General features: G+C 39.1%; 1 protein-coding gene and 1 pseudogene across 3 annotated transcripts in view; one reads left to right on the top strand and one right to left on the bottom strand.

Annotated features, from left to right (window-relative positions):
• Positions 1-17,908, top strand: part of USP48 (ubiquitin specific peptidase 48) — a 104,135-nt gene that overhangs the window by 41,498 nt on the left and 44,729 nt on the right. Inside the window, exons 9-11 of one of the 3 annotated variants that reach the window (XR_010337753.1) lie at positions 9,142-9,321; positions 13,442-13,570; positions 14,230-17,906. Coding sequence is in view for 2 of the 3 variants with exons in the window: in XM_012439955.3 (XP_012295378.1) it covers positions 9,142-9,321; positions 13,442-13,570; positions 14,230-14,379 (459 nt within the window). In the remaining variant the exon portion in view is untranslated. The remainder of the gene's footprint in view (positions 1-9,141; positions 9,322-13,441; positions 13,571-14,229; positions 17,907-17,908) is intronic. The other 2 variants (XM_021668286.2, XM_012439955.3) reach the window with 2 other exon arrangements.
• On the bottom strand, positions 5,361-5,416 carry LOC135269545 (U7 small nuclear RNA; annotated as a pseudogene).

The raw sequence follows: 17,908 nt of genomic DNA, 5'->3' as shown, positions 1-17,908 counted from the left end.
CCTAGCTCTAGTTCACTTTATGTGGTAATGGAAATTGAGGAAAATCTAATGGGTTAGTGACTTTCCAGTCTAGAAACTTAAGAGTTGTGAAATGAATGAGCACTTTGTTTGACTCTACTAGATAGATTCGAATTGTTAGTATTAATGGTTCTTAAGTTTATATGCATTTGCCCAGTTTATACTGTAAAGAAAATATTTATCAAAAGGATGTGTTAGATCAAAACCTGTAGAAATATTTAATTTTGGTATGTTGGTTTACAAAATATAGTAAACTCTTAATTGTAATTTTTTTGTTTTTTATTATTTTTTTTCAAGATGGGATCTGGCTCTATCGCCCAGGCTGAATTGCAGTCATGTGATCACTGCTCACTACAGACTCACCTTCCTGTGCTCAAGCAGTCCTCCCACCTTTCCTTCTGAGTAGCTGGAGCTACAGGCATATGCCCAGCTAATTTAAAAAAATTGTTTTAGAGTCAGGGTCTTGAACTCCTGGACTCTAGTGATCTTCCCACCTCAGCCTCCCAAAAGTGCTGGGATTACAAGCATGAGCCACTGTACCCGTCTCAATTTTTTTTTTTTTTTTAAAGAGAGATGAGATTTCACCATGTTGACCAGTCTGGTTTTGAACTCCTGACCTCATGATCCGCCCGCCTTGGCATCCCAAAGTGTTGGGATTACAGGCATGAGCCACCAAGCCGGGTCCCGTCTCCTTAATATTTAAGTAAATAAATAAATATTATCTTCTTATTTCAGAATTGTTTGCTAGGACTGGTAAAAGCAATCTAGTGGTTTATAGTTACAGGCTTGTCTTTTACACGCTGTCATAATGCTTGTTCTCCCTTATATAGGTAGAAGAATAAAAACAACTTTTGTTAATTGCTTAGGGTTCTAGATAATTTGGGAAATTCAGAAAGCATAAAGAAAAAAAATAAAAGCCACATGTAGTTCTGTCATCCAGATAATTAGTATTTATATTTTCCCATACTCACATAACCACACAAAGCTATACACACATACCCATCAAAGCTCAAAAGGTGGATCTAAAAGATGATCTATGATTAAAAGGAGAATCCACCTGTTTCTTTAAACGGTGAGCTTGCGGATATGCAGAGTTCTTCAGAATGAGAGGTCCTCATTTTCGAATATTAGCCCCTGACTTTCTAACTCAAGCCTTGCCATGTTTCTTGGGGATTTAAAAACCATCCTTTTTTGTTGTTTTTGTTTTTGTTTGAGATAGAATTTCACTCTGTTGCCCAGGCTGGAATGCAGTGGCATAATCTTGACTCACTGCAACTTCTACCTCCTGGGTTCAAGCAATTCTCCTGCCTCAGCCTCCAGACTAATTTTTTGTATTTTCAGTAGAGATGGGGTTTCACCATGTTGATCAGGCTGGTCTTGAATTCCTGACCTCATATGATCCGCCTGCCTCGGCCTCCCAAAGTGCTAGGATTACAGACGTGAGCCACCACACCCGGTCTAAAACTATCTTAATTCTGAAGTTTTAATTAATTAATTAATTTATTTATTTTTGAGACAGAGTCATGGTCTGTTACCCAGGCTGGAGTGCAGTGGTGCAATCTCTACCCACTGCAACCTCCGCCTCCCGGGTTCAAGCAATTCTCCCTGCATCAGCCTCCTGAGTAGCTGCGTTTACAGGCACTCATCACCATACCCAGCTAATTTTTGTATTTTTAGTATAGACAGGGTTTCACCATATTGGCTAGGCTTGTCTTGAACTCCCAACCTCAGGTGATCTGCCCACCTCAGCCTCCCAAAGTGCTGGGATTACAGGCTTGAGCCACCACATCTGGCCTTAAAGTTGATTAGTTTAATGAATTGATGAGTATAAGTCCAGGTTATCTCTAAGAATGGTAATGTGATGTCAGCATTTTTAATGCTGTCTTTTGGTAATAAATTTACAGCTACTGCTAATACCTGTGGATTATTGTCTTCATTAATGATACACGGAATACTAGTAAGATTCCTTTGGATGCTCCTTCCAGCTGGCCTAATTGCAACTTCTCTCCTTCAGTGATCTTGCCTTCCACCCTCCATCAGCGCTTACTCAGTGCCTTACCTTGCCTTGTCCTTCCATAGTTGAAGTTTCATGTATCTCAGTCTATTTTATTTTTTTATTTTTGTTTTAAAATATATCTTATTCCTAAAAGTTTAAGATGCAAAAATGCATGCCTTGGTGAATTATGAATTATGTACACTCCCCAGATGAAGAAAGAAGAACATTTCTGGTTCCCCAGAAGCCTCTTTTTGTGCCCCTCCCAGCTGCACAGTTAAAATCTCCTTCGTCCCCTTAAGTGTAACCACTTACCTGATTTTCATGTTGAACGCTTCTTTTATTGTTTTTCTTCTTTGGCATTTTACTATATAAGCATGCCTCCCTGTATATCGTTTACTCATTTTTTTACTGGGATATTGCCAGCCATAGTGTAACCCGTAATTAAATCTTCCTCTGCTGCCCCTGCTTTTTCACTTGGGTTATTGAAGGCAGTGGGAGAAGAACACCACTGGTGATGTCTCCAGATCCTGCTAAGTCCGTGATCGTTAACCATATCATACTTTGTTCCTCCCAGACCTTGGAATGTCTTTGAATACTACTTACCTTCAGTGTTTTCAGCTGAGGTTTCATCCATTGGACATGCTTGTGTTTCTGAGAACTAGGTCCCGCTGAGGTTGCTGGAACCCAGTGTACTGCAGACTTCCATACTCTGGAGGCTCACGCATTTCTGGAAAATCCTGGGCTTTGGTTCCCCTTCAGCCTTCTTTCCTTTTCTCTTCCCCTCCTCCTTTCTCATGTCTTGCAAAATGATATGCCTTTGACCAATTAGGGTCAGTAGAGCCACAAATAGATATGTATCACCTTTCTCAGTTATTGATGTATTTAAAATGTTGTCATCAATATTTGCTCATAAATGTATTAAAGGCATCCAGAATATTAAAAAAAAAAATTTTTAAACCACTTTAAACATTAAAAACACCCAGTTTTTGTAATCTATGACTGACACTGTTGGAATATTGTTCAGGCTGATCTGTCTGTCTGAGCTGGTTATTTCAGTGTTGGTTTGTTTTTCTGTTCCTGGTTGTTTTTGACTGCATGCTGGTTACTGCACAGAGAGAATTATTTATGGGGATTCCCCTAAGGCTGGGATATATGCCATCTCCTCCACAAAGCCCTTAGGTTTATTTCTTTCAGAGATTTGGGGCCTCTACTAATGAGATATGATCACGAAGTTCAAGGCTTGAGGTTCCCTGGCTTACACAAACTGGAAGAACCTGGTATGGCCAATCTAAGACCATGACATTCTTTCCCCCACCTTTTTTCTTTTACTGCTCTGTTTAGGACTCAGGAGGTTTCTTTTTCTTTTCTTTTTTTTTCTTTTTTTGAGACATAGTCTGTCACCCAGGCTGGAGTACAGTGGTGCGATCTTGGCTCACCACAACCTCTGCCTCCCGAGTTCAAGGGATTCTCGTACCTCAGCCTCTCAAGTAGCTGGACTTACAGGCATGTGCCACTGCGCTTGGCTAATTTTTGTATTTTTAGTAGAGACAAGATTTCACCTTGTTGGCTAGGCTGGTCTAGAACTCCTGACCTCAGGTGATCTACCTGTCTTGGCCTCCCAAAGTGCTGGGATTACAGGCATGAGCCACTGAGCCTAGCCAGTAGTTTTCTTTATGGTTCCCTGAGGTTAGGAAGATAGGCTTTTTCTGGTTCACCTTTAACATGAAGTAATGGGGGCAGTGCAGTGCAATAGAAAGAACAGTGGAGGGTAATTCCAGGTAAACCCTAAAATGTGGAGTATGAAAATGCCCCCAGGGCAGAGACAGCCTGGGCCACCTAATACTAATAATTAACCTAGAAGTTACAACAGGTATTATTTTATTTTTGTTTTTATTATTTTTTTTTTTTTGAGAAGAAGATTTGCTCTTGTTGCCCAGGCTGGAGTGCAGTGGCACAATCTGGGCTCATTGCAACCTCTGCCTCCCGAGTTCAAGCGATTCTCCTGCCTCAGCCTCCTGAGTAGCTGGGATTACAGGCGCCTGCTACCATACCCGACTAATTTCTTGTTTTTTTAGTAGAGATTGGATTTCGGCATGTTGGCCAGGCTAGCCTGGAACTCCTGATTTCAGGTGATCTGCCCGCCTTGGCCTCCCAGAGTGTTGGGATTACAGGCGTGAGCCACTGCGCCCGGCCAACATGTATTCTTAACTCTCTAGATAACATGTTTATCCTCAGTGACCTCAAAACATTAAGCAATTGATGTTCTAAATTATTTTAAGAAGGTCATCTAGGCTGGAGTGCAGTGTGACATGATCACAGCTCACTGCAGCCTTGACCTCCCAGACTCAAGCTTTCCTCCCACTTCAGTCTCCTAAGTAGTTGGGACCACAGGTGTATAGTATGATGCCTGGCTAATTTTTTTAAGTTTTTTTGTAGACTGGGTCTCTCTATGTTGCCCAGGTTTTTTTTTCAAAGTCATGGCCTCAAGCCGTCATCTTGCCTCGGCTCGCAAAATCCTAGGATTAAGTCCTGTGAACCACCACATCTGGCCTGTTTTTCATATGTATTTTAGTTCCACCTTTTTAAAAAAAGATACCTACAGGCTGTCTTACATGGGAATCCTATTTAGTTTACCCACTTCTTTTGTTTATAAGTATTTGCATTCTAGACCTTGCATATGGATTTTTTTTTTTTTTTTTTTGGTACAAAGTCTCACTCCGTCACCCAGGCTGGAGTGCAGTGGCACGATCTCGACTCACCACAACCTCTGCCTCCCAGGTCCAAGCGATTTTCCTGCCTCAGCCTCCCAAGTAGCTGGGACCACAGGAGTGTGCCACCACACCCGACTAATTTTTTGTATTTTTAGTAGAGGCAAGGTTTCACGGTGTTAGACAGGATGGTCTCCATCTCTTGACCTTGTGATCCAACTGCCTCAGCCTCCCAAAGTGCTGAGATTACAGGCATGAGCCACCATGCCCGGCCCCGGAATAATTTTTACTATTGAATTAGAGCTTATAAAATTCTTCTAGTGAGGGTTTGTGGGTGAAAGATCCTTTTCACATATTATTATCTGAAAGTGTCTATTTTGTGCTTGCGAAATTCATTTTAAGTATGAATGATTACTTTCACTCATTGAAGATATCATTGAAGAAGATACCATTCTGTTGCCTTGGGCATCCATTGTTGCTGTTGAAAAGTTGGTTGCAGTCTACTTCTTGTTTCTACAAGAGGCCTGTTTTATTTGTCTAAGTTTAAGACCTTTTCTTTGGTTTTGGTATTTTGCTGTGTCACTAGGACCAATTTTGGTTTGATTTGTTTTTTAATTTAGATTTTTTGAAAAAATCTTTTCTGCTTTCTAGTAGGAAAGCCTGCTAGACAAATTCTAAAAGAGCTATAACACTTGGTTTGATTTTTAATTGATTTATTCTTCTCACCTAGGGCATCTGAAAATTTTCCAACTATTACCTTTGAATGTTTTTTCTCTTTTCCCTTTCCTTCTGGAATGCCAGTTAGATATGTGTTACATTTTCTTACTCTACGCTGCATGTTGCCCAGCTCTTCATTGCTTTGTCCTGCATTCTGCATAATTTCTTTAGCTCCACCTTATACTTTATGTATTCTCTGTTCAGATGAACCTGATCTGTGGTTTAACCTTTTTATATAGTTTTGACTGTCGGTGACTGTAATTTCCATTTCTAGGAGTTTGATTTTGTTCGTCATCATTTGATTTTCATTTTCTATAATCTGTAGTCCCATCATTTATTTCTTTAAATATACTTAAAATTTTATTTATGTATTTGCTCTTTCTACTGGCTGAGGTGAAAATCTCCATCAGTTTGCTTTTGTTGCTGTTTGCTGCCTTGCAGTTAGAGTGACTTGTGTTACATGACGTGTGTGTGTGTGTTTTGATGGAATTCATTCCTTAGGACTGTCACTCATCCCAGGACCACATCAAACAAAACTCTTGGCTTGAGGTTTTTATGACTTCATAGATAGTGTGAATTCATGGTAAAGAAATCTTTTTGAGGGCTAGCTTCTTATGAAGTTGTAATCGAGACTTGCTTTTTGTTTTTCATTTTTATCCATAGGTCCCAAAGTGTAAGTATAAGGCAGATAATTTTCTCTTACCATTGATATTCTTCTAAACCAAAGAATTCCAGTTTGAAAGAAAATGTGGTATATGTACACAATGGAATACTATTCAGCCTTAAATGGGAAGCGGGAATGATACTCTGTCATATGTGATCACATGGATGAATCTGGAGGACGTTGTGCTAAGTGAAACAAGCCAGGCTAAGAAAGACAAGTACTGCATGATCTCATCTATACTATACATAGAATCTAAAAAAGTCAAATACATACAGATAGGGAAGAAAGACAATTAAAAAAATTAAAAAATAAAATAGATAAGGAAATGGTGGTTAACAGAATCTAGGGAATGGGGTGGTGGGTGGCAGAGGCAATGAGGAATGGGGAGATGATGTTTAAAGAGTACAAAGCTTCAGTTAAACAGGACGGAATGTGTTTTGGAGAGTTATGCACAACATGGTGACTACAGTTCATAATGCATTATGCATTTTGAAATAGCTAAAAAAACAGGTTTTAAATGTTCTCATCACAAAAAATAGTTATATTGGCCAGGCAAAGTGGCTCACGACTGTAATCTCAGCACTTTGGGAGGCCGAGGCGGGTGGATCACGAGGTCAAGAGTTCAAGACCAGTCTGGCCAAGATGGTGAAACCCCATCTCTACTAAAAATACAAAAATTAGTCAGGTATCGTGGTGGGTGCCTGTAATCTCAGCTGCTTGAAAGCCTGAGGCAGGGAATTGCTTGAATCCTGGAGACAGAGGTTGCAGTGAGCCGAGATCACTCCACTGCACTCCAGCCAGGGCCACAGAGCGAGACTCCATCTCAAAAAAAAAAAAAAAAAAACGGGTTATATTAATTAGCTTAATTTAATCATTCCATGATGTAAACATATCAAACGTTACATTGTACCCATAAATATATACAGATATTGTTTGTCAATTTAAAAAGAACCTTAGTTTCCTGGTGGGAGTCCCCTGTTAGATGCCTCAACTTTTATGAACCTTAGCTGTTGTCTCTGATCCCATAAGCCCCTTGAGATATGGTAAAACAGAGTTCAGGTTGATCATAGTGTTCCCCTAATGCTCCCAGAGGGAAACTCTATTGTCCTTACTACATGGCTTATTGCCATCACATGGTATTGGGCTTCTGAGAATTCTTATTTTCTTGCCAGATAATTAGTGCATTTAGAAAGATTTAAAAATATTTTTATCTTACCCAGTATCTTCAGTATTTTCAGCTGGGGTGAATTCAGTGGGTTTTGGTCCAGGTATTAATCTGCATTATTGTTTCCCCCACTATGCTGCAACAATGCAGGGACTTTGTTCATTTAGTCAACTGCTGTATCCTTCATACCTGAAACTGTGTCCAGCATGTTTATTGTTTGTCTAATGAGTGATTGGCTATACCCTGCTGTGACTTACTCTTTGCATTTTTAAGGAAATTATACCAATGAAATAGTCAGATTCTAGCTTGGGCAACACAGTGAGGCCCTGTCTATTAAAAAAAAGGCCGGGAATGTTGGGCACAGTGGCTCACGCCTGTAATCCCAACACTTTGGGAGGCCAAGGCAGGTGGATCGCCTGAAGTCTGGAGTTCAAGACCAGCCTGGCCAACATGGCGATACCCCATCTCTACTAAAAATACAAGAAATTAGCTGGGCGTGGTGTCAGGTGCCTGTAATCCCAGGTACTTGGGAGGCTGAGGCAGGAGAATTGCTTGAACCCAGGTGGCGGAGGTTGCAATGAGCCGAGATCTCGCCACTGCACTCCAGCCTCAGCAACAAGAGCAAAACTCCATCTTAAAAAAAAAAATGGTCAGGTGCAGTGGCTCAAGCCTATAATCCCAGCACTTTGGGAGGGAGGTCAGGAGTTCGAGACCAGCTTGGCCAACATGGTGAAACCCTGTCTCTACTAAAAATACAAAAATTAGCTGGGCGTGGTGTTGGGTGCCTGTAACCCCAGCTACTTGGGAGGCTGAGGCAGGAGAATTGCTTGCATGCAGGAGGTGGAGCCCAGCCTGGGGAACAAGAGCAAAACTCTGTCTCAAAATAAATTAATTAATTTAAAAAAATTAAAATGTATACCTCTCATCCCAGTTACTCCAAGAGGCTGAGGTGGGAGGATCACTTAAGCCTAGGAGGTTGAAGCTGCAGTGAGCTTTGATCGTGCTACTGTACTCCAGTCAGGTGACTGTGCTACTGTAATCCAGTCTGGTGGCAGAGCAAGACCCTGTCTCAGGGTGGGGGAGGGAGGGGGGGAGGGGCAGTCAAAGATCTGTGCAAAGATTTGTACTGCAAAGTTAATTATTATTGCTTATAAAGACCCTGAAATGCTACCAGTTTAAATGTTCATTAATATGAGTGTGGTTAGGTACATTATGGTAATTATATATAGTCATTATAAATAATTTTTAGAGGAATAGTGATGTGAAAAGATAATATTTGTTAGAAAAAAACTGTAGGTTTTAGTATTAGTTGTGGTTATGTGGGTTTATTGATTCTTTTGTTTTCTAGTAAATAACAGAACATATGTAGTGGAAGTGATCTAACGCATTTCCCCATAATTGCTTTACGTTTAGGATCTTTGAAAGATGTTTTCCAAGCTTTAAGACATTTTAGTTCATTTTAAAATGTAAACGTTCATTCACTGTCAATAAAGTTTTAATTTTTGTAACACATCAGAGAGTATGAACAGCTTTCTTGGTAAGTGTGTGGCCTCTCTAGTCTGTGCTGAAGAGCACAGTATATAGTAGAGTAGCTTATACTCCCCAAGTGCCCAGGATGCTGTGCTTTTTCATCTGTGTATTTTGCAGAGGGCTTGGAGAGTTAATACAGTGTGCTGTTTAAGAGAGTGTGTTTAAGAGAGTGTTAAGGGAGTGTAATTATACATTATTTTGTAAAACTAATTTTTAAAAATTGTAGGTGATGTGTTTTTAGTTATACCAGATGTATAAAGATTCATAATCTTTACAATTGAGGCTCAGGATATAAGAAATACTGTTATCCAGTGTTTCTTTTACTTTCTCCCTTTCTCTCCAGGTGGGTCCTATGTGTATGAACTCAGTGCAGTCCTCATACACAGAGGAGTGAGTGCTTATTCTGGCCACTACATCGCCCACGTGAAAGATCCACAGTCTGGTGAATGGTATAAGTTTAATGATGAAGACATAGAAAAGATGGAGGGGAAGAAATTGCAACTAGGGATTGAGGAAGATCTAGGTAAAACCTTTAAGTTGTGAGTGCCCTTTTAAAATATAAATTTATTTTACTAGAAATATTTGTGATGCATTATTCTGGCTCAAGATTGTTACGTTGTGGACTGTCAAGGATATTTGCTTTTTTTTTTTTTTTTTTAACTTTCCAAGCTAAGATATTTGCATTTCTTAAACACATGTAAAATCATTTTGTATTAGCAATGCTTGTTTTTTCGTTTTGTGTTCTTTTTCGAGTCAGGGTCTTACGCTGTTGCCCAGACTGGAATGCAGTGGTGCAATCATGGCTCACTGCAGCCTCAACCTCCTAGGCTCACATGATCCTCCCACCTCAGCCTTACTAGTAGCAGGGCCTACAGATGTTTGCCAGCACACCTGGCAAAATTTTGTTTGTTTGTTTTTTGAAACAGAGTCTTAACTCTGTCACCCAGGCTGGGGTGTAGTAACACGATCTCAGCTCACTGTAACCTCTGCCTCCTGGGTTCAAGCAGTTCTCATGATTCAGCCTCCTGAGTAGCTGGGATGATAGGCACATGCCACAATGCTCAGCTAATGGTTTTTCTTTCTTTTTGAGGCGGAGTTTTGCTCCTATTGCCTTCTTGCCCAGGCTGGAGTACAATGGCAAGATCTCAGCTCACTGCAACCTCTGTGTCCTGAGTTTAAGTGATTCTTGTGCCTCAACCTCCCAAGTAGCTGGGATTACAGGCGTGTGTCGCTACACCTTTGAACAACTATTTTTTCTTTGCACATTTTAAAATCTAACAAATTTCATATAAATTTTAAGTATCTCTAAATGCTGTAGTTTATGACAGATTATAAATATTGAAACTTAATTTGTAACATCACTCTTATAAGAATGTCCAGATGACATTAAATAGCATAGAGATTGGATATCCACCACCATCCTTTTCAAGGATACCCGAAAAGGTCTTGTTTTATAGTAGGCGTTTTTAACGATTCCATTTCCTTCTGCACCAGTATTTTCATTATGTTTACCCTACAGAATTTTATTCTTATGGAATATACTAAGTTTTTTGTGACTATAAAGCTCTAAATAGTTAAAAAGTACTTTTGGTTAGAGTAGTGTTTTTAAAATTATGAATATTACTACTTAATTGATAAAACTCATAAAGGTATGTTATAAATTTTATTAAACAGTAAAATTTTTACTGTAAATTTTTTTTTTTGGTAAATATATCTTAATGTGATAGATAAGACCCTCGTCTGCCACTGAGAGGTTATATCTTTCTTTTGTGACATGGGAATCAAATGATTGTGAAAGAGAGGTAGAAACCATCATGGGACTTCAGTGTTGAGGCAGATCCATTTTAGGAAAGAACATGGTGAATTGAGGATCTGAAAACTGGATTTCCTTAGAAGTGCCCATAACCTCTTTTTTTCTTTTCTTTATTTTTTGAGACGGAGTTTCATTCTTGTTGCCAAAGCTGGAGTGCAATGGCGTGATCTTGGCTCACTGCAACTACCACCTCCCAGGTTCAAGCGATTCTCCTGCCTCAGCCTCCCAAGTAACTGGGATTACAGGCCTGCACCACCATGCCTGGCTGATTTTTTGTATTTTTAGTAGAGACGGGGTTTCACCATGTTGGTCAGGCTGGTCTCAAACTCCTGATGTCAGGTGATCCGCCTGCCTTGGCCTCCCAAAGTGTTGGGATTACAAGCATGAGCCACTGCGTCCGGCCCCTCTTTTTTTCCTTTTTGAGACGGAGTCTCTCTGTCGGTCAAGCTTTAGTGCAGTGGCATGATCTCACCCCACTGCAACCTCTGCCTCCTGGGTTCCAGTGATTCTCCTGCATCAGCCTTTTGAGTAGCTAGGATTACAGATGCACGCCACTATGCCTGGCTAATTTTTTGTATTTTTAATAGAGATGGGATTTCATCATGTTGGTCAGGCTGGTTTTGAATTCCTGACCTCAAATGATCTGCCTCCATAATCTCTTGGAAAGTTACCTGGAACACTGAAACCCAATTGGAAAATTATTTTCATGTACTATAGTTGCCATCTGAAATACTTCATGTTTTCCACTTGCTGTTTACTTCATAGAGATTGGTGGCTAATGTTTCTTCTTGTTAGTATTTCATTCTTTTTTTTTTTTTGAGACTGAATCTCATTCTGTCACTCAGGCTGGAATACAATGGTGTGATCTCAGCTCACTGCAACTTCCTAGGTTCAAGTGATTCTCGTGCCTCAGCCTCCTGAGTAGTTGGGATTACAGGCACACACCACTATACCCAGTTAATGTTTGTATTTTTGGTAGAGATGGAGTTTCATCATGTTGGCCAGGATGGTCTTGATCTCTTGACCTCGTGATCCACCCGGCTCTGTCTCCCAAAAAATTGGAATTACAGGCGTAAGGCACCGTGGCCAGCTGAAAATATTTTTATTTTTAATGATTGCTTGGTGTACAAGTATTTGTTTTAGTGTTGTTTTTTAATAAAATAAAAGTATATATAAAATGTATATGTACAGTTTGAAAAATTAGCTCAGTAATCATTTTAGTAAACAGAAGTTCTTCAATTGAGTCAAAATCAAAAAAATAAATCTAAATTTAATTGCCCTAAGAAATAGAATAGCATATTTTCTTTTCTTTTTTTTTGAGATGGAGTTTCACTCTTATCTGCTAGGCTGGAGTATAATAGTATGATCTCTGCTCACTGTAACCTCTGCCTCCTGGGTTCAAGTGATTCTCCTGCCTCAGCCTCCCCAGTAGCTAGGATTACAAGTGCGTGTCACCACATCCAGCTAAGTTTTGTATTTTTAGTAGAGACAAGGATTCATCATGTTGGCCAGGCTGGTCTTGAACTCCTGACTTTAGGTCATCCTCCCCGCTTGGCCTACCAAAGTGCTGGGATTATAGGTGTGAGTCACTGCACCCGGCCTCAAATAGCATGATTTTAAAAAGTGGAATGAAATGGGCCGGGCTTGGTGGCTCATGCCTGTAATACTAGCATTTTGGGGGGCTGAGGCAGGTAGATCCCCTGAGGTCAGGAGTTCGAGACCAGCCTGGACAGCACGGTAAAAGCTCATATCTACTAAAACTGTAAAAATTAGCCAGGGATCTGTAATCCCAACTACTCAGAAGGCTGAGGCAGGAGAATCACTTGAACCGAGGAGGCAGGGGTTGCAGTAAGCGGAGATTGTGCCATTGCACTTCATCCTGGTGACAGAGGGAGACTCTGCCTCAAAAAAAATAAATAAATAAAATATTTCCAGGAGAGTTGAAGTCCCATGTTCCCTTCAGTGATTGCATCAGTCTCGATTTTTATGTATTTATTTATTTTTTTTGAGACAGAATTTCACTCTTTTTCCCAGGCAGGGGTGCAGTGGCACACTGCAACCTCTGCCTCCAGGGTTCAAGCGTTTCCTGCCTCAGCTTCCCGACCACCATTCCTAGCTACTTTTTATATTTTTAGTGGAGACGGGGTTTGACCACGCTGTCCAGATGTGAGCCACCATGCCTGGCTTATTTTTATTTTAAAATTTATTTTAATTCAACTTTTTTCTTTTCCTAGACAGAGTCTTGCTCTGTCACCCAGGCTGGAGTGCAGTGGCACAATCTCGGCTCATTGCAACCTCCGCCTCCCTGGTTCAATCAAGTGTCTTGCGTCAGCCTCCCAAGTAGGTGGACTACAGGTGTGCACCACCACGCCCAGCTAATTTTTGTATTATTAGTAGAGACAGAGTTTCTCCATGTTGGCCAGGCTGGTCTTGAACCCCTGGCCTCAAGTGATCTGCCCATCTTGTCCTCCTAGAGTGCTGTGATTACAAGCACGAGCCCCTGTGCCCTGCTTCAGTTAATTTTTATAGTTAAGCCTAACATTAAAATCAACTTACAGCAAGAGTGATTTTTTTATTGTTCCAGGTTTGTTCCCTAGAAAAATGTATTTTCATCTTTTGAAAATGGAATGTGGCAGGCAATAGGGGTAGTAAACTTTTTTAAATATTAAAAGCTAAAGAGTCTGTCAAATTTGTATGGCCTTTTAATGTTTTAGATTCGTGTTAATGTGTCTTGGGTGTATATTTTGGAAATTGTTTTCTATAGCCCCACTAAAGAATAAACAAACTCTGTGCATTTAAGTTAAGGTACCTTTTGATTTCTCTATCTCAGCAGAACCTTCTAAGTCTCAGACACGTAAACCCAAGTGCGGCAAAGGAACTCATTGCTCTCGAAATGCATATATGTTGGTTTATAGACTGCAAACTCAAGAAAAGCCCAACACTACTGTTCAAGTTCCAGGTAAGGCAGTTTTCCTGGATTATATCAGGCAGGTGTTTTAGAGTGCCACACTCGAAAATTAATGATAAGGAATAGATTGCTTTTATTTATTATGATAAATTGATTCCATATGATAAATGTTGGTGAAAATAAATATTAATCACATATTTACTTTTAAGAAATGAGCATCTGAAATAAAGCAATGCAATTATGAAAAAATGGGAAAGTAATCAAGACATGTATTTAAAGTATAATTTGGTTTTATTTTTTCAGTTTATAGAGTATTTGTGAATTTTATTAAATTATTTATGGATATTCTAGACTTCCTAATAAAAAGGTAGCGTTGCTGCTGCTCCGAAGACAGTCTTAGTCATTTTACTCAGCAGTTTTCTGAGCTTGGTGGTGTCATCTATTCTAAAGTGGTGATTTTGAGCCATTCGATTTTTCTGGGAGGCTGATGATGTCATGGAGAGCTAGGTGAGGGGAATCAACTTAGTATTCCAGTGACTGTCTTCACTTTTATTTCTGCCTTCAGATTGGAGGTTTCTAGCAGACAGGGAAATCATAGTTGGAATTTCTGCCAATGTTTTAATCAGTATTTGATATAATTTAGAGATTAGCATGATTCACTATATTTGAATACAAGGATAAAGTTGTTTTTTGTCTTTCTGTTTGAATAGCCTTTCTTCAAGAGCTGGTAGATCGGGATAATTCCAAATTTGAGGAGTGGTGTATTGAAATGGCTGAGATGCGTAAGCAAAGTGTGGATAAAGGAAAAGCAAAACACGAAGAGGTTAAGGAGCTGTACCAAAGGTTACCTGCTGGAGCTGGTCTGTAAGATATTCTGGGACAGCACTGTTGCCATTAAGTGCCTTGTTTTTTTTATATTCACAAATGTATATGAAGAAACTTGCTTAAACTTACTCTTTCTGATAACCCACTAAAGCCAGCTTAAACACTCTAAAAGTACTCTGTAAACCAGCAGTAACTTGATGTGTAGCATACCGTATTATTTCATTACCTTGTACTTTTAAAAACGGGAAGCTGTTAATAAATTATAACATTTAGGTCAGCACTCTGCATCCATGAGTATTGTAGATATTTATATTTTGTGAGATACTGACTTGTTTAAGAAAAATCCGATTGGATTACTATGGAAAAAGCAACTTGCCTATTCTGTTTCTTTGGATACTTTGTGACCTAACAGTATTAACAGACATTCTGTTATATGAGTGCAGTTTTTTTTTAATACTATTAGATTAAGTTGAAATTTAATATCAAATATTATGCTGAGAGTAGAAAAGCTTTCTACTGACCCCTGATTTCTTAGAATTATCCTACATAATCCAGTTTATCCCTTTTCTGTGTATGTTTATTCAGGTTTACCTGGTATCTCAAAATGAAACCAAATTAAGCCTTTTTAAAGGCTGATGTGCCATTTGTATTAAGTGATCTTTGTCATTTCAAAGACTGAATTCCCAAACCTAACTCCTACCTAAGGAAGAGAGACAATTTAGTCCTTACTTTAGAAAATAAATACTTAAGCATAATTGTACTTGTGGTTTGTCTTTTTAATATCCTAATTTTCCATTACTAGTATAACTTGAAATGTAAACCTAAATTGCTGAGTCTATAAGAATAGATTTTAACTGAATTTTAATTGGATCCTGACCCTTCTTTGTAATCTGTTACTTTAATTCTGTCCAAGGGTTGGCATTATCAATTAACCTGACCTCAATTTAACTGGAAATGATTTGGAAATGGACCCATGATTTAGATCTATAAATTTATAGGTCTTTGTTCAAAGGTGTCAGGACCTAGAAATCTATTTTCCGAACTTTATTCATGGTTTCCTGTGTCCACTGGACAAGAGAAAGGGACTTAACTGCGTCTAAAGTGAAATACTCATTTGAACCACTCTTTAGAACTACAGAGTTCAAAGATGTTATATGTCAAGTTAGCACTGTACTTCCTTTGGATGTTTTCGTTCAGCATATAAGAACCTTATGTTCTTAGAATATGCGTATGTTCTTAGAATATTTCTCTGTGTTATTTATACTTTTACCAATTATGAGCCATATAATTATTTTCCATTTGCAGTAAACTTATATTGTAGAAAATCCACATTCTAAAATTATGTAGAATCTCAAAGTTAACGAGCATGGTTTTGTGCTGGCAAGAGAAATCTTTTGTTATGCATTTTCTAAATCTTATTTTGTGTGTGAACATATCTAAGGAAAGATCACTTATCCTAAAATATAAGCCTCACTAGAAATGTGCTTTTGGCCCTTTTTATTTCCATGAAATACATACTTAAATTATCTTTGGATAAAATGTTTCAAATATTTTTGATGCTGCAATTGTTCTAGACTTTATAACTTTTCAAAGAAAGTGTGTCATGTTCAAAATCTATGGTTTTTTTTTTTTTTTTAATTAGGAAGAACTTTGAACCAAAATGTACATTTCACTGTGTACAATCAGCTCCTCATTTGGAGTTGATTATATCCATGGCCTTTGGAAGGCAGTGTTTGTAGTTTACTGAATCACAAATATGAGGGTTATATTAAAGGGGCCTACTCAGAGTCTTTTTCTAGTGTGGAAACATCTGTAGCATAAAAACTTTGCCACAAGCAAAATCTGCCTTAACTATGAGACTTGTGCTCCACTTGTATTCTCAGGCAAGCTCTTGGCAGAGATCAGTGCAACTGTTTATGATGATAGAAACTGAAAATGGAAAGAAAGACTTCTGTGACCGTATTCACTCTTCCTTCATGGAGCCCACAGCGCAGAGCACTAAAATGAAATCTGGAAAACTTGCTGAGTTAGTAATAAGCATGGTTTTAGGTTATAATTATAGGCCTATTCTCTGCTTTCTTTCTTCTTCCTCTTATATAAAACCATACATAGTTTTTCTAATCATCATATCTTACATTAAATTTATATTGGGCAATTCAAAAACCAAAACAGCATGCTTCCCTTGGAAGTTTTCTGTGAGATTGGAAAATGTTGTCTTGAACTAACTGCCTTTGAGTCACATTGTTGCTGGACAGTCAGGGTCACAGTCACCCTAGGCTTTGAATTCCTGCAGACATCCCTGGCAAGGAGGGCATTGCGCATTTTTAGCTTTCCTAGATTCTTTTCATTGTGATGGCTAGGATTCTTAGGGTTTATTCTTTCAGTTAGCAATAGCAGATACTGCCCTCAGTCCACTCCTCCCCAGCTGCTGGGGAAACTAGAATGCCGAGTGAATTTTTCTTGAATGTTGCTCTTTATCACAATCCTGTGTTTTTCTCCTTTGATAGCCTTCATATTACTCACCACTTTAATCTATGTGACTGTCCTTGGGAAAAGATTAGAGAATGCTAAGACTTTTATTTTGCTCTCAGAAAGGGATCATTTTGCATTCCCCAGATACCCAGTATACTCTATCCCTGGCAGATTAAGCTTGATAAATGGCAAATAAAGTCGAGAGGCATTTTGAATGTAATTAGCTATACCATGATATACTGTAAAGTGCTACAGCTGTGTTACATCTACTGCATCTTAAAGTCTCTCTCTTTTTTTTTTTTGTGACAGAGTTTCACTCTTGTTGCCTAAGCTTGAGTGCAATGGTGCTATCTCAGCTCACCACAGCCTCTGCTGGGATTACAGGCATGTGCCACCATGCCCAGCTAAATTTGTATATTTAGTAGATACGGGGTTTCTCCATGTTGGTCAGGCTGGTCTCAACTCCTGACTTCAGGTGATCTACCCACCTCTGCCTCCCAAAGTGCTGGGATTACAGGCATGAGCCACAGTTCCCAGCCAAGGTCTCCTCTCTTATATATTAAGATTATGTAAATATATAATTAACTTTTCCATATCTCTTTTCTTCCAAAAAGCTCAAAATGCTTCACAAAGCTTATCTTTTATACTCAACAACATCCCTGTGAGGTAGGTAGAAGGCAGGTATTATTACCTTCATTTTACAAATAAAAGCCTTGAAGCAAAGAGAGTTTGAGTGACTTGCTCAGGTTCATTTTCTTGGTGGCAGAACTTGGATTAGACCGTGGCCTCGACTCACAGTCCTGTGCTCTTCCTCTGCAGCCACATTCAAGTTGACCAGTCAGAAGGTTCTTAGTTGATGTACAGTGCCAAATTTTTTGTACAAATTGAAATGATTTACTGTAAAATTAAAATGGGAGTTAGTTTTCTAGACATGTAACTCTCTGGGGAGTATAAAACTGGTCACAATGGGCTTTGCATTGCAGTATCTATCCCTCAGATCTCATCAGAAGGAGTATATAATACAAAGATATAAATTCAACCTCTGTATGTTTTCTTCTATGTTTTATGCTGGGACTCACTGGAGATCTTTGT

The sequence above is a fragment of the Aotus nancymaae genome, unplaced genomic scaffold, assembly GCF_030222135.1.
Source record: "Aotus nancymaae isolate 86718 unplaced genomic scaffold, 86718_ANA_hifiasm-v0.15.2.pri h1tg000053l, whole genome shotgun sequence".
Classification (NCBI taxonomy): domain Eukaryota; kingdom Metazoa; phylum Chordata; class Mammalia; order Primates; family Aotidae; genus Aotus; species Aotus nancymaae.
The sequence above is the reverse complement of the archived record's forward strand: the minus strand, read 5'-3'. Positions and strand labels throughout refer to the sequence as shown.